This window comes from Phyllobates terribilis, unplaced genomic scaffold, assembly GCF_046119375.1.
Source record: "Phyllobates terribilis strain yellow unplaced genomic scaffold, ASM4611937v1 Scaffold_2__4_contigs__length_985480577, whole genome shotgun sequence".
Classification (NCBI taxonomy): domain Eukaryota; kingdom Metazoa; phylum Chordata; class Amphibia; order Anura; family Dendrobatidae; genus Phyllobates; species Phyllobates terribilis.
In genome coordinates, this window is record NW_027362762.1 from 82,777,048 (window position 1) to 82,804,106 (window position 27,059).

The window sequence follows — 27,059 nt, forward strand, 5'->3', positions numbered from 1 at the left end:
AACCACTGGAGCAAAAACAAAGGCTCATCTCAGTTTTGCTAGAAAACATCTTGATGATCACCAAGACTTTTGGGCGTATACTCTGGACTGACTTAATAAAAGTTAAACTTTTTGGAAGGTTTATGTCCCATTATATCTGGTGTAAAAGTAATAGCATTTCAGAAAAGGATCATACCAATAGTAAAATATGGTGGTGGTAGTGTGATGGTCTGGGGCTGTTTTGCTGCTTCAGGACCTGGAAAACTTGCTGTGGTAAAGGGAACCATGAATTCTGCTGTCTACCAAAAATCCCGAAGGAGAATGTCCGGCTATCTGTTTGTGAACTCAAGCTGAAGCACACATGGGTTATGCAGCGGGACAATGATCCAAAACACATCAGCAAGTCCACCTCTGAATGGCTTAAGAAAAACAAAATTAAGACTGGAGTGGCCTAGTCAAAGTCCTGACCTTAATCTGTGAGATGCTGTGGCATGATCTTAAAAAGGCGGTTCATGCTCAGAAACCCTCCAATGTGGATGAATTACAACAATTTGGCCAAAATTCCTCAGGCGCATAGTAAAAGACTCATTGTCAGTTATCGCAAACACTAGATAGCAGCAACAACTGCAAAGGGTGGCCCAACCAGTTATTAGGTTTAGGAGGCAATCACATTCACATAGGACCCTGTAGGTTTGGATCTCTTTTTTTCCCTTAATAAAAGACCTTCGTGTAAAAACTGCATCTTTGTTGAATATTGAAATTTGTTTTGTGATCTAAAACACGCAAAAGAATTAAGAAAAAAAAATCAGTAAGGAACAAACTTTCACTACTGTATTTTCATATCACAAGTGTTAAGAGTTGTCCTCCTTTGGGGAGTTTTTTTGTAGCATAAAGGGCACTTCACCCCTTCACAACACACAAGTCATGTCCCTGCCTTTGATGCAGGCTCACATGCTGCGCCTGCTTCTTTCCCCACACATGGCTGTTTTAATCAACTGTCATGTGCTTTTTAACAACCATGTGTGGATCAGAGCTCCACCTGTTGCTTTTAACATGTTAAATCCCGCTGTTAATCTTTGACAGTGGCATTTAACATGCGCCGGCCAGAAGTGGGTCATAAATCCGGCACTTGAGCACCTTTGTCATGTGATTGCAGGTTGCGAATGGGTTGTCATTACAGCAAGGGGGTCCACAGAAGATCCTCATGCCGGTCATGTCATTAAGAAACTCCTGTAAACATCAGCTCGTAGCCAGCATTCATAGGAGATTATGATTTTTGCTTTGCTGAAGGACTATGTATAGCAGAAGTGATCAGATGATTGCAACATCATGTCTATGGGGATTAAGTGGAAAAAAGTTCAAACCACCTATTTTGGCCTCATTGAATATAAAATTACATGTTTGGCATCACAGCATTGAGAGATGTCCAGTCAAAACCTAACTTATCTGATCGGCAAATTTCTCAAGTAATGAGAAGAGAGAAATTTAAACATCTGAATTACAGGTTTTATTGGCTGTCAACATTGCAAAAAATCTATCTACCCCAAAATGGTATCAGTAAAAAACAAATCAGCTCAGGGTGCATAAAAAAAAAAAAAAACACCATGACCCAGCCGCCAAGAAATAAACATGTTGTGGAATAGCACTTTTTTGCAATTTCACTGCACTTGGAATTTCCAGTACACTGAAATCAATGGTGCCATTCCAAAGTACAACTCAATAAAAAAGTTGACAGTAGCCTAGAATTGATTTGAACAGGGGGCTGATTTGCAGTACTCAATTGAGGCCACTTTCCCATTGATAAATCAATTTTAAAGGGGTGGTCCAAGTTTTTCACCCTAAACATCTGTTTATTTAATGTCAATCTAATTCTCTTTAATGTACTTTAAATATTTCCTGTTTGACAACGGTCACTGCCCCACCCTGAGACGAAGAGTCAGTGTTGTCAGTTTCAGGGGTTGAGCTAGTCCCTGCTCTTCTAAATATGTGTATGTCGTTTATTGCAATGCATGTTCATCAGGATCTTGTCACTGTTCAAAATGTATAGTGACAGTGCACTCCCCCACTGACTCTGATGAGAAGTGATGAGCTGGCAAGAGAGCACTGTCAATGCACATTGTAAGGTGAGAATGAGTGAGCAGAGACGGGCACCGCCCCAGTCAGTGAGTGGCATCTGACCCTTGGGATAGTCAAAGGGTATTGTTTTTCATATCACTTCTAGAAAGATCATACACAGGGCTTACAAATTTTTCCATTTAGCTTATTACGTTTTTCAGCTGACCACTTGCTGGAGACCCCAATTACCTTTTAATCCTGGTCAGCTTCATTTTAGATATCCGAATGTGAAGGGAATTTGGCTTTGCCAAGGTACCAGATTGCATCTTAAGCCTTATTGATTGCTGGGGCCAATCCACTGTGAAAATGCAGCCATAGAGTGTCCGGGTACCTGTTGAAAGATGAAGTATAAATATTATATGCATGAATTAGTGGGCAGTCTTAGCCACGACACAGAAAGGAGTCCAGTGGGTGGTCCTACAGAGCTGCTTAGTCACAGGGTTGGCCAATTAATAGGACCGCCCACTGGACTAAACTTATATCAAGCTGAAATCTAAATGAATGTTACTTCATTCTATGGGGAAAGATTTAATATGCTGTAAACCATGCAAACAACTTAAGTGGCACAATATATTTTTTATCCTGTAAATGGGGAGGTTTTCCACATTTAGACGAAGGTAAGGCTACAAAAGGTCAGCCACATTCCTGCACAAAAATCCTGTCGAGAACTTTCAATGGAGATGCATGTGTGGTGCTACGCAACGTAAAGTCTATGGGATAGTACAGTGCTCTTCATCTCCAGAGATTCAGCATGTGCTTTGCTAGTAAACGTGAAGGTGATATCCAGCACCATTTTATTTCTTATGGGCTTAGGTGTGACGATCTATACCAGTACAAGGATGTCTCCTATGGCTTCCAGTGATGTCATGTTGACAGAGCAGCTCTTCTCTTCTGCTCATGGGGTGTGACTGCCAGTGTCATGCTGATTGATAGCCGACTCCCTGCTGCTCAACTGTGGGGAGCCGACTGTCAATCAGCATCATGTCAGCAGTCACGCCCCATCAGAAGCAACCCAGAAGAGCTGCTCAGTTAATGTGAAACAGCAGCAGAAATGCGAGAAAGTGGTCTGATGATCGCTCCGAGCCTGTGCTGGGCAGAAAATAAGTTTGGCCCAAAAAATGAAAAAGTTTTGATCTTCCATAATCCGCTGTGGAGGTTTTATGCTAATGCACTGCTGCAGCAGTCTTTGCTGCACTTAGTCTTTCGTTTGAGTTGTCCACACCCCACCTGCCTCCAGTTTTTGACTGGCTGAAATTGCACACGGGTGGCGCATGGGCAGATCAAATTCTCAGTTTAATTATGTAATTCGGAAGTTAATGCGCATGTCTAGTCACCAGAAATGAATACGCTTGTGAGTTTTTGGCCAGAGGAGGCAGGTCACTGACAAAAGAACATTGACCAGTCAGATGGGGGTGTGAATGTTCAGGCTGGAGAAAACCAATGATGACCTCCAACCCAGCTGCACTTGCACTTCATTAACATAAAATTTCCACGGCTGAAGGAAAAAATGGATTTCTTAGAAGTATACCATTTTAAATCAGCTGTCTTTAAGAGATCAAAATCCAGTGGACAGGTCCCCTATAATCCTTGCTGTGCTGTGAAGTTTGAACAAAGCAGAATGATTTTTTAGAATTCTGTGACTTCGTCACTTGTTGAGCCCCCCAGGGATTACCAATTAAAGAGAACCCTTCAAATTATTCACGTTGGACCAATACCATGTAAAAGTTCTTTAGGATATAATAAGTAAGAAAATGCCAGCTCACCTGTTGCAGCTCCGTATGCAGGAGCATGGAAATTTGTTCTTGTAAGGGGGAAGGCCGGGGTGTAAGTACTTTCAAAACAAGGGATCCAGAACTGCCGGGGCCGTGCCTCTGGTTGTAGGGGGAAGACAGACTGCGAGACAGGAGTCAGGTGTCCGGGAAGCTGGGGGTGTGTCCAGAGAGAGAGCTGAGGAGACAGGTGACCGGGGAGCTGGGGGTGTGTCCAGAGAGAGAGCTGAGGAGACAGGTGAACGGGGAGCTGAGTTCGTGTCTAGGAAGAGGGTGGAAAAGGAGTTTTTGCGCGGGAAAAGCGGCAGTGGACAGTGGGAGTCAAGCCCGACTAGAGGGAGAAGAGACGCAGGATCCCTGGAGCCGAGCAAGTGAGGTGCACTGTTATGGACTAGGGGCTCAGCGGTCAAACCGGAGACTGCCCGCTGCCGCCAGAAGACGGAGCATTCTTTAGGCGGGGAATCTGGAAGATAACAACACCGGCATCAGCCGGCATCAGCCAGCAACGGCCTTGTGAGGAGCAAGAGTCAGCTAAGTGTAAAACTGCCGATTACAACCATGTCGACTCTGCTACATCTAGCCCAACTGTGGATTGTCAGTTATAGCATATTACCTGGTACTCCCTTTGTTGTCCCCATATATTCCCTGTTACTCCCTGTGTGGAGATTGACCCTGTTACAGTAAATCCCCCTTGTTATTTAACCCTGTACTGGCTGCTCTGTGTTTCTGTGTCACTGTATCTAAAGTACCTGTGTTACATTCTGACCAGACACAAAGACAATCAAGAGGAAAAGGGGTCTCCAGCTGGAAACCCCTTTTCCTTTTGACTATGTAAAAGTGGCTGTCGAGCAAGTGCTGACCAATCATACGCAGTCAGCAACACTTGAAGGAGAGAAGAACATGCCCCCACCATAGTTTATAGCAGGACTCAGTGTAGGAGATGTAATGACAGCATTGACTCATGCACCATGAATATGTTTGTTACGGATCCGGGTGGTGGAACTTCTGTGCTGTGATACAAGGAGGGACCAGAGGAACGTAACTAAGTGCCTACCCGGACCGACCCTGGCCACACGGCGGCTTAGTCGACTCCGTGAACCAAGGAGGGACCGGGAAGGTGAACCAGGTGCCACTCTGGGACCGACCTCGTGTGAGAGCAGGCGACTCCCACGGGACTGATGGCCGAAGCCGACAGGCACAGTAGATGAGCACGACTGGTAGACAGGCAGGTGATGTGGGTAGACAGGCAGGCGGGCACGGCTGATAGACAGGCAGGCGGGCACTGGAACCTGAGGGCTGGAGAGAGTGTTAGCACACAAACAACAACCTTGCACAGGCACCTCCATTTTGGAGGAGGTGCCTTATATAAGGGCAGTCCTCCAGCCATTGGCCGGGGACTCTTTAGGACGGCGCGTGCGGCCCCTTTAAGAGGAAGGGAGCACACGTGCGCGTGCCCTAAGTACAGTGCCCGGGGAACTGCGTGTGCTGGAGGATGCCAGACTGGGACCGCAGCGGTGAGGGGATCGGCGTCTCTGCCCGGCAAGAGGCAGAGACGCCGACACTACAATGTTTCCATACTTTCTTGTTATGGCCTGACCCAATTTAAATAATCTTCAAAAAGCCAAGGCCGGTGCCTTGAATAGAAGTTTGAGGGAAAAACATTTTTTTTAAGTATCTTGATTTATCAAGTGTCACATGCAAGAATCCCCTTAATTACAGCTGCCTTTACACAACTCCACGACTTTCTGGAAATTTCAATTTCAATGTTGAGGACCACAGTTTCCAGGTACAATTGTAAAGAATCAAACAAAAGTTCTATAGATGTAGTATATAAAGTATAGACAGGATAGTTGAAATATACAAACCTTCACACAGGCTCTTCTTTGCCAGGGCTGCTTCTCGGTGAGAGTTATACTTCACAACAGCCATGTTCTTCAGGTCAGTGAAAGGACTGGCATAGAGGGAGACCAAATCTACTCCGGGTATCATTTCTCCCGGGAAGTCCTCTAACGCAGCTTGTTCCCTGAGCAATGGCAGCCCGTCCAACATCAGCTCACACTTTGCTGTGCTTCGGCACACAAAGATCTTTACACCCTGAATTTCATGACTACACAGTAGGCCAATGGCCTGATCTGCAATGCGTTTGGAGAAACACCGTGCATAATCAAAGCCACGGTTGAGGCCACTGAAGGTCATCATTAACCAGAACTCGTACAGCTTTCCCACAGACTGAAAGAGGGATATCAGTGTATCTTCATATATCTCCTGAGGAATATTGCCAATAAAAATTTCTGAACCATGTGGAGGAGCTTCTCCAACCCAACATGCAAAAAAAAAAAAATTATATACGATACCTTCAGTATGTACATTCACACTGAAGGTATCAAAACGATGAATTAACACATGTGGAATTATATACTTAACAAAAAGTGTTAAACAACTGAAAATATATGTCTTACATTCTAGGTTCTTCAAAGTAGCCACCTTTTGCTTTGATGACTGCTTTGCACACTCTTGGCATTCTCTTGATGAGCTTCAAGAGGTAGTCACCGAAAATGGTCTTCCAAAAATCTTGAAGGAGTTCCCAGAGATGCTTAGCACTTGTTGGCCCTTTTGCCTTCACTCTGCAGTCCAGCTCACCCCAAACCATCTCGATTGGGTTCAGGTCTGGTGACTGTGGAGGCCAGGTCATCTGGCGTAGCACCCCATCACTCTCCTTCTTGGTGAAATAGCCCTTACACAGCCTGGAGGTGTGTTTGGGGTCATTGTCCTGTTGAAAAATAAATGATGGTCCAACTAAACGCAAACCGGATGGAATAGCATGCCGCTGCAAGATGCTGTGGTAGCCATGCTGGTTCAGTATGCCTTCAATTTTGAATAAATCCCCAACAGTGTCACCAGCAAAGCACCCCCACACCATCACACCTCCTCCTCCATGCTTCACGGTGGGAACCAGGCATGTAGAGTCCATCCGTTCACCTTTTCGGCGTCGCACAAAGACACGGTGGTTGGAACCAAAGATCTCAAATTTGGACTCATCAGACCAAAGCACAGATTTCCATTGGTCTAATGTCCATTCATTGTGTTCTTTAGCCCAAACAAGTCTCTTCTGCTTGTTGCCTGTCCTTAGCAGTGGTTTCCTAGCAGCTATTTTACCATGAAGGCCTGCTGCACAAAGTCTCCTCTTAACAGTTGTTGTAGAGATGTGTCTGCTGATAGAACTCTGTGTGGCATTGACCTGGTCTCTAATCTGAGCTGCTGTTAACCTGCGATTTCTGAGGCTGGTGACTCGGATAAACTTATCCTCAGAAGCAGAGGTGACTCTTGGTCTTCCTTTCCTGGGGCGGTCCTCATGTGAGCCAGTTTCTTTGTAGCGCTTGATGGTTTTTGCAACTGCACTTGGGGACACTTTTAAAGTTTGCCCAATTTTTTGGACTGACTGACCTTCATTTCTTAAAGTAATGATGGCCAATCGTTTTTCTTTACTTAGCTTCTTTTTTCTTGCCATAATACAAATTCTAACAGTCTATTCAGTAGAACTATCAGCTGTGTATCCACCAGACTTCTGCACAACTTAACTGATTATATATACTGTATATATACATACACACACACATTTTCTTAGAGTGACAACTGAAAAGTTGAGGGAGCTATCCATCTTGGTCAATTCTTCATTAGACTTGTACTTCTTGGACCCTTGGACCACCAGTGACCAGATGTAAACTGGTCATACCATCTCCCCAAGAGATGGACCTTTTAGCCATTCTCTGCTTTGGCTAAAGGGGTTGTCACTGTCGCTGTCGATTTGGACCAGACAAGCCCTTTAATAGCTCAAGCTCCCTCTAGATCAGCCCTGGGCAGTCTGCAGGACATGTCTGGCTTTTAGGCCCTTATTCAGACAAAGGACTCCTGGAAACAGTCGTGTACTGCACTACAAAGCAAACCCTCCACCCTGGCATCTCAATTTGCTCAGGATGGCGATAGCATTGTATAATGGTGGAAGAGGGAGCAGTCTACTATGTATAGCACAGGTGATCTGATGATCACAGCTTCAAGTTTTTTTGAGGTGACCAATACAGTTAAAAAGGTTTTAAAAATGTAAAAAAGTTAAAATCATCCTTTTGCACCATAAAAAAATACATTTGGTATCATCACATTCAAAAATGCCCAATCTAGCAAAATAAAATGAATTAACCTGATCGGTAAACAGTGCGCAATAAAAAAAAACAAAAAACATTAAAATTATACTTTTTCAGTCACTGCAACATTACAATGAGGTGATCAAAACACATCTACCCCAAAATGGTAATAAAAAAGGTCAGTTTAGGGCAAAAAAATAAGCCCAAGCGAATAAAAAAAAACCTATATGTTTATTATCGGCATACTTTTACTGACCTGGGAAATTATATTGCCAGGTAATTTTTATTATCTATTGAACATTGTAAATAAACCATTGTGGAATTGCACTTGATTTTTTTTCCTGTTTTCCAGTACACTATGTGGCAGAAAGAATGGTGCCATTCAAAAGCACAACTCATCCTGCAAAAAACAAGCCCTCATACAGCTCTATGGCTTAAAAAAAAAAAAAAAGTTTTTTCCTCCCCTCCTGGAAGAAGGAGAGGAAAAAGAATGAGAAATTGCCGGGGGTGAAGGGGAATAGTAAGAAATAACTGAATTTAGCAGAATTTGTTGTACAATGTTTGTTTAATGTACAATTTTTGATGTTTACCCCATTAAGAACTCGAGAAATACCCCCCCCCTAAAAAAAACATTAAAAAGCCATGAAATCATTACATTTATAAAGCTGGTTTCACATATGACAGTTTTTATTAGGTTAAGTGCACAAGAAGCGTTTTTGATGCGTTTTCGTGGCGGTTTTCCGGCTGCTGAGTGCTTATAGGTGGGATGTAGAGGCTAACGAACCAGCTATTAATTATAGCCAGGGACCATGTTTGCAAATGGCACCTTCCCAGGCTAAAAATACCAGCTCAAAGCTGCCACATAAATTACGTGAATAGAAATGCTAATGAAGATTGGGTGTATGGGATTAGCTGACACCTAGCTCTTTTGTTTAGTTATGACAAGGTGTCAATCAGACCTTTTCATGACCAAACCTAATTAAAGTAAAGTAAAGAGTTAAATAAACACACAGACAGAGCAAACACTTTATTTGAAATACAACAGACACATTCTTTAATCATTTAAATTAATCAATATACTCACCCCAGTTCTGATGGTAATCCAAGGGTTTAAGCAATGTCCCACCAAATAACTATTTAGCTCCAAAAAGCATTCATTGATGAAAAAAAAACACGCAGAATTTCCGCATGCGTTTTTCCTGGCAAGGAGATGCGGAACAGTACTGGAAATTTCTGCTTCAAATCCTGATTGTGCGCACATAGCCTAAAAGGAAAAGTAATTTATTCCTGTGCCTCATAACCCAGGCTGCTCACTACAGCCACTCCATTAGGCTATGTGCCCACGATGCAGAAATGAAGCAGAAAATTTCTGCAGCATTTCTGCATCTCCCTGGCAGAAAAAAACACATGCAGACTGTGCATGCGTATTTCCTGCAGAATACATGCGGATCCACATGCGGATTCACATGCGTTTCCGCATGCAGATTGACAAGCGCTTTCCAGGCGATAGTATCACTTGGAAAGTGCTTGACAACTAGGTCACACTGTATAAATCCATGCAAACAGCATGGATTTATACAGTGTGAACCGTAAAAATAAAATAAAGCTATACTCACCCCCGATGCCCCGGCGTGGCTGCAGCGCTCATTCCTGTCTGGTTCCCGGCTGCCGGCATATCGCGAGACAGAGCGGTGAAGGGCCTGCGGTCACATGACTGTGACGTCACTGAAGGTCCTTCAGCGCTGCCGGCATGCAGAGAGAAGCCGCCGGACAGGTGAATATAAACTTTATTTATTATTTTATTCTTTTTTTTACAGGTACAATGGTACCCAGGTCTGGATGAGAGTCTTCTCTCCTCCAGACCTGGGTACCATACGCACATTGAAACGCATATAGAATCCGCTTGTCAAATGTACAGACGCGGATTCTATGCGTCTCAATGCAAGTCAATGGCGGCCATTCCGCTGCGTTTTCTTCAAAATTATATGACACGCTGCGGATTTTTGTACGCAGCATAAACGCTGCAGAAAAATCCGCAGCATGTGCATAGAACATGCGGAATCCCCTTGGGGACCATGGGGGGCGGATTACTTAGCGTTTCACAAGCGTTTACGCTGCGGAAATTCCGCAGCATAAACGCTTGAAAAACGCTACGTGGGCACGCAGGCTTAGAGGTCTCCTTCCATCTAGAGGAGCTGCTGGAAGAAGACCTCACAGGAACAACTCCAATCTAGACACAACTGTGACATAAGGTGCTGGGATGCAGAGGTCTAGGAGGAGGCGAGTATTGGTGGCAGTGAGTGGTGTTTGCAGCCTGATGTTAGTAGACCACCACCAGGTTGCTGATCATCACTTTGCTGCAGTGTTTAGAGCACAGCAGAGTAATCATCATGATGCTGAGATCTGATCCCCGACTTAGCTCTGCTGAGATAAACCATGTCTCTAATGCCCATCACATTACAAGCAGGGACCCACAGAAGTGGACAGAGAAGGGTCCCATTACACCACTGCTCCCGGTATTGAACAATTAAGGGGTGACATTTTTTCAGTTGACTTTTTGGGGATGGTGGAGTGGCACCTTCCCTTTAACAAGCAATCCTTAGTGATTCCCTATGCAGTTCTATCCATATCTTGACATTGAACTACTCAGGAGGAAGGCATCAGTATCAGTAAAAAGTCATCACCTATAACCAACCTTAGAAAACCCAAGACCTTTCCAGGATGCAAGAACCAACTCCACAAGTATGAGACCTACCTGGAGGAGGGCCACCATATTTCCTCTGTCCATTCTCTTGCACCAGTGATACATTAGAGCTCCTCATCCACTCGATGAGTCCAGCTTTATTTTTCCTGTTCACGGAGTTGAGCCATATCTGAGGCTAAGATAATAAAACAGAAGGGTTATAATGGAAGAAACCGGCTTCATTAGACACCATCATCATTAGCTGGTGATTCCTGGACGATGCGATTTACCTGCAGTAAAACATGTTGGGAAGCAGATGAGATGACATGTGCATGCACTTCTGACCCCCAGATAATGGGGGTAAAGTGTGCTGAACTGAATGGCAAATGAAGAGTCAGTCTCAAAGGTGTTGTCCAAAACTAGGATAGGAACAACCAATCCACAGGATAAGTCATCAATATCAGATAGATGGGGGTCTGACATCCTGCACCTCCCCCATTGATCATCTGTAACAATATGCTTTAGTGGTAGCTGCATGTAAACAATGTAAAGCTCTGTTCACATGTCCAGTGGTCAGTGTCCAGTATTAGGCCTAAACTGGATCCATTGCAAACAAAAGAGGATGCACATTTTGCTCTTATTTGTATAAATACACAAACTTCAAATTTTAAATTGTCCTGGTCCATATAATGGTCTGAAAGAGCGCAAGAAAAAGGGTCCTAAAATAAGGTATAGGGTACACAATGTTATACACCCCTCCACTGAGTATACAAAAGGCTGTCATACGACATGCTAATAAAGTGCCAAAGAAGCTTATGCAAGGACTCTGCATATACAGTACAGACCAAAAGTTTGGACACACCTTCTCATTTAAAGTTTTTTCTGTATTTTCTTGACTATGGAAATTGTATATTAACACTGAAGGCATCAAAACTATGAATTAACACATGTGGAATTATATACTTAACAAAAAAGTGTGAAACAACTGAAAATATGTCTTATATTCTAGGTTTTTCAAAGTAGCCACCTTTTGCTTTGATCGGGAAGGACATCGGAAGGTGAGTATAATCTTTATTTTTTATTTTAAATTCTTTTTTTTACAGTTTCTATGGTACCCAGGTCTGGATGAGAGTCTCCTCTTCTGCAGACCTGGGTACCATCCGCACATTGAGCCGTGTGATATCCGCATATGCAGATGCAGTGATGCGGATGTCACGTGGTCCAATGCAAGTCAATGGCGGTGATTACGCTGCGTGTCCGCAAAATTAATGGACATGCTACAGATTATTGAGCGCAGCATAAATGCTGCGGAAAAATCCGCAGCATGGGCATTGACATTGCGGCTTGTCATTGTGGACCATGGGGGACGGATTACCAAGCGTTTCCCAAGCATTTACGCTGCGTAAATTCCGTAGCATAAACGCTTGGAAAATGCTTCGTGGGCACGCAGCCTTAGGCTGTGTGCCCACTATGCGTTTTTCAAGCGTTTCTGCCGCGCAATTTCCGCAGCGTAAACGCTTAAAAAACGCTCGGTAATACGTGCCCCATGATCCCCAATGATAATCTGCATGTGCTGTGCACATGCTGCGGCAATTTCTGCTGTGGATTATCATTGCGGAAAAATCCGCAGCATGTCCATTAATTTTGGGGATACGCAGCGTAATCGCCGCCATTGACTAGCATTGGACCGCGTGACATCCGCATCACTGCATCTGCACAAGTGGATATCACACGGCTCAATGTGCGGATGGTACCCAGGTCTGCAGAAGAGGAGACTCTCATCCAGACCTGGGTACCATAGAAACTGTAAAAAAAAGAATTTAAAATAAAAAATAAAGATTATACTTATCTTCTGATGTCCCCCGGCCTCCTCAGCGATGCGTCCAGTCTGTTGCATGGGTCGCGGTGGTGTGAGGACCTGACATGACGTCATTGAGTCATGTGAAAGGTCACGCGACCGCTGACGTGTCCTATCACATGACTCAATGACGTCATCGTAGGTCCTTCACACCACTGCGAGACACCGGGGAGACCGAACGGAGCGGAGAAGGAGACCGGGGGCCATCAGAAGGTAAGTATAATCTTTATTTTTTACCATTCTTATTCTTTTTTTTTTAAACTATTATTTGGTCACACTATATAAATCCATGCCGGTTGCATGGATTTATATAGTGTGACCAAGCTGTTAAGCACTTTCCAAGTGATGCTAAAATCGCTTCAAAAAGCGCTTGATAACCCACATGCAGAAATGCATGCAAAGACGCTTGATAAGGCTATGTGCCCACGTTGCGGAAATGAAGCAGAAAATTTCTGCTTCATTTCCGCATGTCCTCTCCCGGAAAAACGCATGCGGAATTCCGCACGCGTTTATTGCGCGTTTATCGCGCGTTTACCACATGCGGAATTGCCTTGCGTTTTTAATGCATTGCACAAGGCAATTCCGCTTGCGGAAACGCAAAATTAATGAACATGCTGCGGATTTTTGAACGCAGCATAAACGCTGCGGAAAAATCCGCAGCGTGGGCATAGAACTTGCGGAATCCCCTTGGGGACCATGGGGAGCGGATTACCTAGCGTTTAACAAGCGTTTACGCTGCGGAAATTACGCAGCGTAAACACTTGAAAAACGCTACGTGGGCACGCAGCCTAAACGCTTCTATCTGGCAGGAAAAACGCATGTAAAATCCGCATGCGTTTTTCCTGCCAGGGAGAAGCGGAAAAAATATGCAGCATTTCTGCATCGTGGGCACATAGCCTAAAGCCTTTAGACCACTCACTAGAGTGGGCACCAGCAGCAGCCACCCAGAAATCTACACCCAGCAGACCATCTGCACCTGCATAATGTGTTACATTGTAGGGTTATTTACAGTTCAGGAGGGGAACACATCCTGCAGAAAACCCCCCTGATCCCACAGGCCAGACAGAAGGCTACAGGGTCCAAAACTCCTCCTGCTAAGACAGGGGAAAAGTTAAAGAAATGTTTAATTTTTTTCTCTTAGCTGTTTTGCCCCTGTTGCCTTCGGTTTAGTCTGATCTTGCTGGGAGTTGTAGTTTGTGCCATAGACTATTTTGCACAGAAGTTAGTAGTTGATCTATTAAAAACAAATATCAACATCAGGGGCTTGCTGGCAAATTTTGGCCTAGGGAGCAAGCATACAGCAGTGGCCCATGAGCAGCGGCACAGCCTCACTGCCCAGGCGCGGGACCAGCTCCGGAGATGTAGAAATGCGCATGCGCCCCACAATAATAGCGCTTGCCGGGAGCAATATTCAAATACGTGGGCGACGCCAGCAGTGACTGAATCACACCACTATGAATGAAAACGAGCAGGTAGGACAAAGTATATATAATGTTAGAAAATCATTATACTACGACCAAATTTAATGAAAAAAGCTTGTTAGTGATGCACATTTCATCACTAACAACGCAATGGGGGCAGTGTAGATAGTGTAGATAGGACGTGACAGGTTCCCTTTAAAGCCAGGGATGTCAAATTCAAATACACAGACGGCCAAAGTTCAAAGCTTGGACAAAGTCGCCGACCAACCTCAATATTTATTAAAAAAAGTGTTTACAATTGAGGAAGTTTTTATTTATCAAATATAAAGATTCATTTCAAAATTATAGTGGAATATTATAATATGTTATGTAAAAGCAGTAAAACGATATGTAATTTAACAGAGGATAAAAATCCTTGAATGAAACAGATAATGTATGATGCAAACAAAAGTGCCCCCAAACACAGTATAATACCCCCACAGTGAATTCCTCCACACTCATAGTATGATGACCCTACTGTACCGCTCTCCCTCAATCCCCCCCAACAAAGAATGACCCCATCACAGTATGATTCTCCAACTGTAATCCCCACACAGCCCTCCATATAGTATAATGGCCACAAAGAGTCCTCGATACAGAATAATGGCCCCACATAGTCCTCCATACAGTATACAGGGTCCCACATAATCCTCCATAAAGTATAATGGGCCCCACATAATCCTTCATACAGAAAAACGGGCCCCACAGTCCTCCATACAGTATAATGGCCCTTCATAGTCCTTCATACAGAAAAACGGGCCCCTCATAGTCCTCCATACAGAAAAACGGGCCCCTCATAGTGCTCCATACAGAAAAACGGGCCCCTCATAGTCCTTCATACAGTATGCAGGGCCCTACATAGTCCTCCATGCAGAATAATGGGCCCCACATAGTCCTCTATACAGTATAACGGCCCCGCATAGTGCTCCGTACTGTATACACAGCCCCGCATAGTGCTCCATACAGTATACAAGGCGCCGCATAGTGCTCCATACAGTATACAAGGCGCCGCATAGTGCTCCATACTGTATACAAGGCGCCGCATAGTGCTCCATACTGTATACAAGGCGCCGCATAGTGCTCCATACTGTATACAAGGCGCCGCATAGTGCTCCATACTGTATACAAGGCGCCGCATAGTGCTCCATACTGTATACAAGGCGCCGCATAGTGCTCCATACTGTATACAAGGCGCCGCATAGTGCTCCATACTGTATACAAGGCGCCGCATAGTGCTCCATACTGTATACATGACCCTGCATAATGCTCCTCACAGTATAATGGCCCCATATTAAAAAAAAAAAAATACTGTAAATACTCATCTCTGCCATTCCAAAGCTGATCCCTACTTACCCGTGGGCTCACGAGCCATCCCCCTTTCACTAGCGCCGCGGCCACTCTCCTCTGCGCGCGCCCTCCCAGCACCCTGCTGGGAGGAGAGGAGAGTGGCCACGGCAGTATTGCCGTCAGGTGGCACAGTTTGGGCCGCCTGGCCAAGGCAATGGCTGACGGCCGGGGGCCAAAAACCGCTGCTGGAGGACCAGCTTGGGGGGAAATTGCCCCTCTGCCACCCGACCCAGCCCGCCACTGATCAACATCCATACCTACCAACTTCCATGTGCAAAATCTACAACTCCCAGCAAGATGGGAGTTGTGATTCCAGCAATCTGCAGAACATACAACCTACTGCCCCATGACAGAAAGGTAACAACTGCACCAAGTTGATTAGGAAACGGATTGCAGCAATGATCCGGATTTCGGCTCCTCACCTCGCAGGCTGCAATGGCTGCTCCCTTCTGCTCCATGGCTCCTCTCCTGCAGCGTCTGTGGCCACCGCCTCCAGTGCGGGGATTATATACAGCCCTGACTCACACCACCTGACCACTGACCAATCCTGAGGCAGCTGGCTGATGCTCGCTCCTTACTGGCTGCCTGCAGCCCAGCGCCCTCCCCCATGGAGGTAATAAGTGATGTGTCAGGAGGAGGAGGATGGGAGTTGTGATTGGTGCAAAGAGCTTCCTGGCTCCTCGCTGTCTATTCCATACACAGGAGACGCCATTGTCAGCTGCATTGTTACATCTGCTGGCAATCTGACATTAGTAGCTGGATCTGCAGATAGAGATCTGGTGTGTATGGACAGGGGTGGATTAAGAGTAGCAAGGGCCCCGGGCAGTTTAGAAGGCGCGGGCCCCCCCCCACCTGATTTATCACGTGACATGTCACATGATCCCCTGTGATAGATCATATGATAGTTCACGGGAAATTAATTTGGCACAATATTAATTGTGCTGCCCCATCTGAGAGCAGCACAATATTGGGGCAGATACCCTGATTCCAGCGATGTGTCACTTTTTCAGCTGCTTCTTGTCATTTTGAGAAAATCACCGTTTTATCTGCTGCAGATCTAGCAGCTCTCTGAATGCTGCGCTCTGTATAGCCCCACCCACACCACTGATTGGCAGCTTTCTGCCCATGCTCAGTGTACACAGAAATCTACTGATCAGTGATGGGGGTGGGGTCCTACAGAACTTACTAGTCATCTAGTGATAATTACCTTCTGACAAATCAATGATTTTATCAAAACAGCACTAAGCAGCCCAGTAAGTGACACATTACTGGAATCAGTGCCTCTAACCCTACATTATGCTGCTCTCAGATTAGGTGGCAAAAACCTGATGACAGATTCCCTTTAAAGGAGCTGTAAACACAAAAAAAAGTTTGTATTAAAAAAATACAAGCCATTTGTGAAATTAACTTTTTTTCATTGTTAATTCACATTAGACTGTATCTTCAACACTTTTGTCAGCAGGTCTTATTACAGACTCTGAATAGGGCAGCTCTCTCCCTCTCCCTCAGCAGAAAGTCACAGCATGGTTAAAAAATGGGATCTTTTATGATTTTCTCATAATAAATAAAAAAGGACATGCAAGTCCTCCAAACTATTTTCCGTTTCTCTATAGGGGAGGTCCTAAATCTTTCTTGTTCTTTAGTTGATCACATGTCAAAAAGGCAAAGCATTTACTATGAACTCGCCTAAAAAAATATACACTTGGAGAGTAATATCATCATCTGCATGTAAATATTCCTTGACTCTAAGGGCTCGCTCACACTGTCGTATAACACGGCCGAATGCTATGTGATGTTTTATCGGATAGGACTCGGCCCTATGTTATACTATGGGACAGTGCAGATCTGCTATTATTGGCATGAGAAAATAATCTCATTCGATATGCGGACCATGTGCACCCATACAAGTCTATGGGTGCACGTAAAACATTGGACTGCACTCGGATGTCATCCAAGTGCAGTCCGATGAACACTCACAGAGACTATGGAGAAGATGGAGAAATTAAGTTCTCCATCTTCTCCATATCTGTGCTGCGAGAGAATCGGATCACACTCAGTTGAAGCTCTGACAGAGTTTGAGCCGAGTGTCATTAGCATAATTGACCCTATTCTCTTGCATGAGAGAATATATGGCTTAGTGAGTGGACCCTAAAACTGAATAGTAGTGACGGACAGGCACCTCACAAGCGGGATCCATGTAGCTCTCAGATGTCGTGTAGGTAGGGCTTCATTCCATGGGGTAGGGCTTAATTTCAAGGTATATAAAAAAATGGACTTCAAATAAAAATTAAATGAACACAAAAAGCACTAATTGAATTATTTTTTTCGTATTTATGTTTGCAGCCCCTTTAAAATCCCTTTGAGGACCAAGGCACATATATGTCCCATAGTTTTAAACTGGAAAAAAATTGGATTGAATAAAATTTAAGGTCCTCGAAGGTTTAAGTAGGTCATAAATTCATATGAATACTTGCTCATACAATTGCACATGCCAAAAGATGAAGAAGAACAGAATCAAAAATATGACATTAAGTGGAGCACTTACAGGTATTCAAGGTGAAAGAGACCAGCAAAGGCATCGTCTCGAATGACAGTAAATGAGTTAGAATTCAGCAAGCTGACAATGAAGACAGCAGGTTAGAAGCGAACCAGACTTTATGGTGCTCAGAATTAGTCAAGCAGAATTTATTGACTGCTCTTGCAAAGCACTGAGACTCCCGCTGTGTATAGATGGCGCCGTGCGGCCTCCCGCTGTGTATAGATGGCGCCGTATAGATGGCTATGTGCGGCCTCCTGCTGAGTATACGTGTATAGATGGCTACTTGCGGCCTCCTGCTGAGTATAGATGCCGCACGGCGCTCCCCTCAGAGACAGCAGGAGGCCGCACAGCGCCATCTATACTCAGCGGGGGGCCGCACGTAGCCATCTATACACAGCGGGGGGCGCACGTAGCCATCTATACACAGAGGGGGCCGCACGGCACCGTCTATACACAGCGGGGGGCCGCACGTAGCCATCTATACACAGCGGGGGGCCGCACGGCGCCCCCCCCAGAGACATCAGGAGGCCGCACGGCGCCAACTATACTCAGCAGGAGGCCGCATGCAGTCATGCACACACACAAACATATACAGACACGCATAAACACATTTGAAACACAAAAATACATACAAACAGACATCACACAATGACATCTGCCCACACACACACACAGACACAGACAGACATCACACACACACACACACACCTGCCCACACACACACACACCTGCCCACACACACATCTGTGTGTGCATGTATAGTGTGTGTGTGTGTGTGTATGTATAGTGTGTGTGTGTGTGTATAATTTGTGTGTGTATTTTTTTTTAAGTTAAAAACAAGTAAAATGCATGTGGCATCAATATCAAGACTCCAGATATAAGGGCCTATTCACACTGAATTTTGCAATGCATTCATCTCCTCTTTCCAGGCTTCTATCTAAATCCCTGAAAAATGGCATTCAGATGGGCCTTGACATAGCCATTGATTTGAACAAAGGCAAACCGAGGCTAAAGTCTGAATCTTTAGGCTCCATTTGCTCTGCTTTCAGATGTCTCATTTCAGACAGCACAATCCTGAATTTCAGGGATTCAGTTGTAAGCCTTGTGTAAAGACCTGAATGCAGCGCTGAATGTAGTGTGAATAGGTCCTTACATCCTACACCACCTCAGGGGATTGTTGTTATGGAGTATTGCCCCTGGGTGGCCGCAGTTATGACCACCACCAGGGCTCGCGGTCACCCACCCTAGCTTTGGTATTCTGGGGAGCTGGTATAATGAATATCTGAGAAGAGCCCTAGAGAAGCAAGAACATTGGACAACCAAGAGGTGGCGGCCTCAAGTCAGGTGCAGTGTTCAACAGGGCGAGACTTTCTAACCTGCCCACACACACACACACACATCTGCCCACACACACACACACATCTGCCCACACACACACACACATCTGCCCACACACACACATACACACACACATCTGCCCCCACACACACACACACACATCTGCCCACACACACAGACACACACACCTGCCCACACACACACACCTGCCCACACACACACACATCTGCCCACACACACACACACCTGCCCACACACACACACACCCACACACACACATCTGCCCACACACACACATCTGCCCACACACACCTGCCCACACACACACCTGCCCACACACACCTGCCCACACACACACACATCTGCCCACACACACACACACCTGCCCACACACACCTGCCCACACACACACACACCTGCCCACACAGACACACACACACACCTGCCCACACAGACACACACACACACAGACACACACACCTGCCCACACACACACACACACACACACCTACACCTGCCCACACACACACCTGCCTACACAGACACACACACCTGCCTACACACACACACACATCTGCCCACACACACACACACATCTGCCCACACACACATCTGCCCACACACACATCTGCCCACACACACATACACCTGCCCACACACACACACCTGCCCACACACACACACACACCTGCCCACACACACACACACACACCTGCCCACACACACACACACACCTGCCCACACACACACACACACCTGCCCACACACACACACACCTGCCCACACACACCTGCCGACACACACACACACACACCTGCCCACACAGACACACCTGCCCACACACACACACCTGCCCACACACACACACACCTGCCCACACACACACACACACACACCGGCCCACACACACACACACCTGCCCACACAGACACACACCTGCCTACACAGACACACCTGCCCACACAGACACACACCTGCCCACACACACACACTCACCATCCCCCGGCTCCATTCCTCCTGCCTGCTCTCTCTCCTCTCCGGTGGTAAGTAGCAGTACAGGCCGGGCGCGCACTGCGTGACGTCACAGCTAGGAGACACGGCCGCGCACAGGACCGTGTCTCCTAGCAGTGACGCGGCCGGGCCAGCACAGGGAAGTTAACTGCTGCAGTGCTGGCCCGGCCGATGAAGAAGTAGCGGCGGCCGCTGCTGGGGGAGCGGTCCGGGGCCCCCCCTCCCGCCACTGCTACCGGTATGTGCCGCGGCGGCCCGCACATATAATGAGGGCAATCCGGCATTAGACACTCCGCCCCGAGCCGCGGGCCCCCTGCAGGCTCGGGGCCCCGGGCGGTCGCCCGGATTGCCCTCATTATAATCCGCCTATGTGTATGGAGGCTTCACAGATGGAGGCAATGAGATGTCTGGTGTCCTGCAATGTGGGACCTTTGTATATGGATTTAAAGAGATATATCCATTATCCATAAATTCTGGCAACATGAAGCAATCAGGTCTGCACTCCCTTCCTCCACCATGTGGGTTTTTCTTGCTTTAGGCTGGATGTAGGAGAACTTCAGCAGATGACCGCGCTGTTACTGAAAATAATCTCTATACAAAGACCAGCACTACTATTACCGCCATATGGTGACATATTGATAGATACCAGTCCTGCAGAACATATAAGAAACCACAGCACAGTTATATATAGTAACTTACAGCTGACGTTCTTTCTGATTAAATTGTTCACTTTTCCCGTCTTTTCCATCTGGCCCAGACCAACACGACGACTTCTCCATCCAGGACTCAGAGTCTTAGGTCTGCAGAGATCACAACAAAGACACATTTGACTCCGTACATTTCAGGCACCGTCCCATCTATTCCCAACCTGCACAAACTCCTCATCCTGCTGATACCCCAATACTGAGCCGCCGCTGCTGCTGTATGTTTCCCTATTACTGCACCTGCTGTGTGCTCTCTAGATGGTAAAACCAACCTCTAGAACAGGGGTCTCAAACACGCGGCCCGCAGGCACAGACCCCTTGATGATCCCGACCTGGTCCAGGAGGAGCCGCCGACACCAGCGCTGAATTGCCGCACAGAGACTGTTTCCCAGCACAGCATTTCCAATGACAGCCGCTGACCAATCAGAGGCCAGCAGCTGATATCTGCGTGTCGGCGCAGTGAGTATGATGTCATTGCCGTACGCTGATGTCAGCTGCTGGCCTCTGATTGGCCGGCGGCTGGCATTGGAAATGCTGTGCTGGGAGACAGTCTGTGTGCGGCAATGCAGCGCTGCTGTCGGCGGCTCCTCCTGGACCAGGTCGGGATCGTCAAGGGGTCTGACTCTGTGGTGCCTGCGGGCCACATCTGCAGGAAGGACGCCGAGGGAACGGAGGACAGGTGAGAATCATCTTTTTTTTTTTTATGTGTGTGAAGAACAGCACAGGGGGCACATAGCCACAAGAGGGGACCTGGATGGGGCACATAGCCACAAGATGGGGACCTGGATGTGGCACATAGCCACAAGAGGGGACCTGGATGGGGCACATAGCCACAAGATGGGGACCTGGATGTGGCACATAGCCACAAGATGGGGACCTGGATGGGGCACATAGCCTCAAGAGGGGGACCTGGATGGGGCACATAGCCACAAGAGGGGGACCTGGATGGGCACATACCCACAAGATGGGGACCTGGATGGGGCACAGAGCCACAAGATGGGGACCTGGATGGGGCACATAGCCTCAAGAGGGGGACCTGGATGGGCACATACCCACAAGATGTGGACCTGGATGGGGCACATACCCACAAGATGGGGACCTGGATGGGGCACATACCCACAAGATGGGGACCTGGATGGGGCACATAGCCACAAGAGGGGACCTGGATGGGGCACATAGCCACAAGATGGGGACCTGGATGTGGCACATAGCCACAAGATGGGGACCTGGATGGGGCACATAGCCTCAAGAGGGGGACCTGGATGGGGCACATAGCCACAAGAGGGGGACCTGGATGGGCACATACCCACAAGATGGGGACCTGGATGGGGCACAGAGCCACAAGATGGGGACCTGGATGGGGCACATAGCCTCAAGAGGGGGACCTGGATGGGCACATACCCACAAGATGTGGACCTGGATGGGGCACATACCCACAAGATGGGGACCTGGATGGGGCACATACCCACAAGATGGGGACCTGGATGGGGCACATAGCCACAAGAGGGGGACCTGGATGGGCACATACCCACAAGATGGGGACCTGGATGGGGCACAGAGCCACAAGATGGGGACCTGGATGGGGCACATAGCCACAAGATGGGGACCTGGATGGGGCACATAGCCACAAGAGGGGGACCTGGATGGGCACATACCCACAAGATGGGGACCTGGATGGGGCACAGAGCCACAAGATGGGGACCTGGATGGGGCACATAGCCACAAGAGGGGGACCTGGATGGGCACATACCCACAAGATGTGGACCTGGATGGGGCACATAGCCACAAGAGGGGGACCTGGATGGGGCACATAGCCACAAGAGGGGGACCTGGATGGGCACATACCCACAAGATGGGGACCTGGATGGGGCACAGAGCCACAAGATGGGGACCTGGATGGGGCACATAGCCTCAAGAGGGGGACCTGGATGGGCACATACCCACAAGATGGGGACCTGGATGTGGCACATAGCCACAGGATGGGGACCTGGATGGGGCACATAGCCACAGGATGGGGACCTGGATGGGGCACATAGCCACAGGATGGGGACCTGGTTGGGGCACATTAGTACAAGATGGGGACATTACTGCAAAATGTTTGCCATTATTACTATATGATGCTAATTGTAAGACAATTTTACTGTATGTGGCCAATTGGGGGAAACAAAATTGTAAAAATCAAAAAAATAAAAATAAAGCATGAAAAAATATTGGGCACTAAAAATGCTGTTTTATATGTAAACTAAAGTAAACACAAAAAAGTACACGTTTATTATCGCCACATCCATAAGGACCCAAGCTATAAAAAAATAAACACGGCAAAAATGTTCAAAAGGTGTATACAAAAAAAAATGGTATCACTAAAAATGTCACATTGAACAAAAAATGCGGCCCCCCAAATTCAAATTTTTTCCATTTGCGGCCCATATACCCAGCCGAGTTTGAGACCCCTGCTCTAGAATATATTAATGCCGTGTGTAAGTGCCCTAGAAAACAGTGCCCACTAGAAAGTAATAATGCCCTCTGTGTGCCCCTCTGATAGTCATAATAACCTGAGTTCCCCTATAACGATAAGTGCCCACTTAACATTTAATAATGTCCTGAGTCTGCCCCATGTACAGCTCCCCTCTACACAGTATGATGCTCTCCTATACATAGTATAATTCCCCCTCACTGTATAGTACCCTCCACACAGTATACTGACCCCTTAGTCAGGGCTGTGGAGTCAGAATCGTGGAGTCGGAGTCTGTGTCCATTTTTTTGTGGAGTCGGAATCGGAGTCGATATAAAATGGACCGACTCCAACTCTTAAAATATTTAATGAATTGGGTACAGTAGTTCAGTGCAGTTTGTGGGGAATATTTTTTCATAAGAATTTGGGAAAGTTATGAAATGTCCTATAAATGTCTGTCCTATTCCTGATCTAAGGGTCAAGACTTTTAGCTGAGATGAATCTGTGCTCCAGTAAATTTATCACTTAAACATGAGCCATGTATGAGGGAGTCGGAGTCGGTGTCATGGAAATTGAGGAGTCGGAGTTGCAGTCGGAGTCGGAGGTTTAGCTTACCGAGTCCACAGCCCTGCCCTTAGTAGCCTCCAAACTGATGGCTCCAACACTGTATGATGGCCCCCACACTGTGCAAAGACTCCACATTATATCCCACACTGTATGACCCTAACTGTAATCCCACACTGTATAAATAGCCTAAATATAGTATAATGCACCCCCATAGGCAGAGTCTGTAGTATAATGCACCCCCATAGGCAGAGTCTGTAATATAATGCACTCCCCATAGGTCTCCATATAGTATAATGCACCCACATAGGCAGAGTCTGTAGTTTAATGCTCCCCCCCCCATAGGCAGAGTCTGTAGTATAATTCTTCCCCCATAGGCCGAGTCTGTAGTATAATGCTCCCCCCATAGGCCGAGTCTGTAGTATAATGGTCCCCCCATAGGCAGAGTCTGTAGTATAATGCCCCCCCATAGGCAGAGTCTGTAGTATAATGCTCCCCCCCATAGACAGAGTCTGTAGTATAATGCCCTCCCTATAGGCAGAGTCTGTAGTATAATGCTCCCCCATAGGCAGAGTCTGTAGTATAATGCCCCCCCCATAGGCAGAGTCTGTAGTATAATGCTCCCCCCAATAGGCAGAGTCTGTAGTATAATGCTCCCCCCATAGGCAGAGTCTGTAGTATAATGCCCCCACTATAGGCAGAGTCTGTAGTATAATGCTCCCCCCATAGGCAGAGTCTGTAGTATAATGCTCCCCCCATAGGCAGAGTCTGTAATATAATGCTCCCCCCATGGGCAGAGTCTGTAGTATAATGCCCCCCCCATAGGCAGAGTCTGTAGTATAATGCTCCCCCCATAGGCAGGGTCTGTAGTATAATGCTCCCCCCATAGGCAAAGTCTGTAATATAATGCCCCCCCCATAGGCAGAGTCTGTAGTATAATGCCCCCCCATAGGCAGAGTCTGTAGTATAATGCCCCCCCATAGGCAGAGTCTGTAGTATAATGCTCCCCCCCATAGACAGAGTCTGTAGTATAATGCCCCCACTATAGGCAGAGTCTGTAGTATAATGCTTCCCCCATAGGCAGAGTCTGTAGTATAATGCTCCCCCCATAGGCAGAGTCTGTAATATAATGCTCCCCCCATAGGCAGAGTCTGTAGTATAATGCCCCCCCATAGGCAGAGTCTGTAGTATAATGCTCCCCCCATAGGCAGAGTCTGTAGTATAATGCTCCCCCCATAGGCAGAGTCTGTAATATAATGCCCTCCCCCATAGGCAGAGTCTGTAGTATAATGCCCCCCCATAGGCAGAGTCTGTAGTTTAATGCCCCCCCATAGGCAGAGTCTGTAGTATAATGCCCCCCCATAGGCAGAGTCTGCAGTATAATGCTCCCCCCCATAGACAGAGTCTGTAGTATAATGCCCCCACTATAGGCAGAGTCTGTAGTATAATGCTCCCCCCATAGGCAGAGTCTGTAGTATAATGCTCCCCCCCATAGGCAGAGTCTGTAATATAATGCTCCCCCCATAGGCAGAGTCTGTAGTATAATGCCCCCCCATAGGCAGAGTCTGTAGTATAATGCTCCCCCCATAGGCAGAGTCTGTAGTATAATGCTCCCCCCATAGGCAGAGTCTATAATATAATGCCCTCCCCCATAGGCAAAGTCTGTAGTATAATGCCCCCCCATAGGCAGAGTCTGTAGTATAATGCTCCCCCCCATAGGCAGAGTCTGTAGTATAATGCTCCCCCCCATAGACAGAGTCTGTAGTATAATGCCCCCACTATAGGCAGAGCCTGTAGTATACTGCTCTCCCATAGGCAGAGTCTGTAGTATAATGCCCCCCGATAGGCAGAGTCTGTAGTATAATGCTCCCCCCCATAGGCAGAGTCTGTGGTTTAATACCCCCCCATAGGCAGAGTCTGTAGTATAATGCTCCCCCTATAGGCAGAGTCTGTAGTATTATGCTCCCCCCCATAGGCAGAGTCTATAGTATAATGCCCCCCACAGGCAGAGTCTGTAGTATAATGCCCCCCCCATAGGCAGAGTCTGTAGTATAATGCTCCCCCCATAGGCAGAGTCAGCAGTATAATGCCCCCCCATAGGCAGAGTCTGTAGTATAATGCCCCCCATAGGCAGAGTCTGTAGTATAATGCCCCCCATAGGCAGAGTCTGTAGTATAATGCCCCCCCATAGGCAGAGTCTGTAGTATAATGCCCCCCCATAGGCAGAGTCTGTAGTATAATGCTCCCCCCATAGGCAGAGTCTGTAGTATAATGCTCCCCCCCATAGGCAGAGTCTGTAGTATAATGCCCCCCCATAGGCAGAGTCTGTAGTATAATGCCCCCCCATAGGCAGAGTCTGTAGTATAATGCTCCCCCCATAGGCAGAGTCTGTAGTATAATGCTCCTCCATAGGCAGAGTCTGTAGTATAATGCCTCCCCCATAGGCAGAGTCTGTAGTATAATGCCCCCCATAGGCAGAGTCTGTAGTATAATGCTCCCCCCCCATAGGCAAAAAATAAACACAATACTCACCTCTCCTCCTGGTTCCGCCGCTGCTCGGAGCGCCCGCACATCTTCAGAACAGTGGACGTCAAGTGATGACGTCAGTGACATCAGACGTAGAGGGGAACTAACTCCCTCTCTCATCAGATAACTTGCAGTGACGGCGGGGGGCCTCATGCTGGCACCGGGCCCCCCCCCTCCTGCTCGAGGGCCCCATAGCGGTCGCCGGGCAGTGCAGGGACATCGAGTCTCGCTGCTCTGCCCCAGAGTGTAACTGTATCGGCGTGCTGCGCACGTCGATACAGTTACACTGGCGTAGCTCTGGGTGGGACCCTAAGAGCACGGGTCTCGGGGCCTCTGCCCTCTCTGCCCCCCAGTAACTACGCTACTGAGCAGAGGGCTTTATGAGCGCTCTACTCTATCATTACCACAACCCTTCTCCCCAAACACAAAATTAGACTATATATTATTATTAATGTATAGTCACCATACTTGTTCCCTTCCTTGCATTTGTTCTGCCGCTATTCACAAGTTCTTGAGCCTGAGCAGACTCTCGGTGAGATCTGTGGAAAGTCTAGACCTCGCCTCCCCTCCATTGG

General features: G+C 47.1%; 1 protein-coding gene across 1 annotated transcript; it reads right to left on the reverse strand.

Moving 5' to 3' along the window:
• Nucleotides 1–634: 634 nt before the first annotated feature.
• LOC141244419 (dead end protein homolog 1-like) lies at nt 635–26,637 on the reverse strand. Its single transcript, XM_073669007.1, has 5 exons — nt 26,491–26,637; nt 10,734–10,881; nt 5,729–6,175; nt 2,284–2,425; nt 635–752 (listed from the first exon to the last, which is right to left on the reverse strand). Exons 1-5 carry the CDS (start codon nt 26,635–26,637, stop codon nt 635–637), a joined length of 1,002 nt encoding a protein of 333 aa, XP_073525108.1.
• Between the last annotated feature and the right edge of the window lie 422 nt (nt 26,638–27,059).

Coding starts and splice junctions, on each gene's coding strand:
- LOC141244419 (XM_073669007.1), bottom strand. CDS start 26,637: ATGAGGCCCCCCGCCGTCACTGCAAGTTATCTGATGAGAGAGGGAGTT. Junction 2,426..5,728: donor AAAGAAGAGCCTGTGTGAAG/GTTTGTATATTT, acceptor ATCTTTCAACAG/GTACCCGGACACTCTATGGC. Junction 753..2,283: donor AAGCTGACCAGGATTAAAAG/GTAATTGGGGTC, acceptor TGCGTGTTTTAG/ATCACAAAACAAATTTCAAT.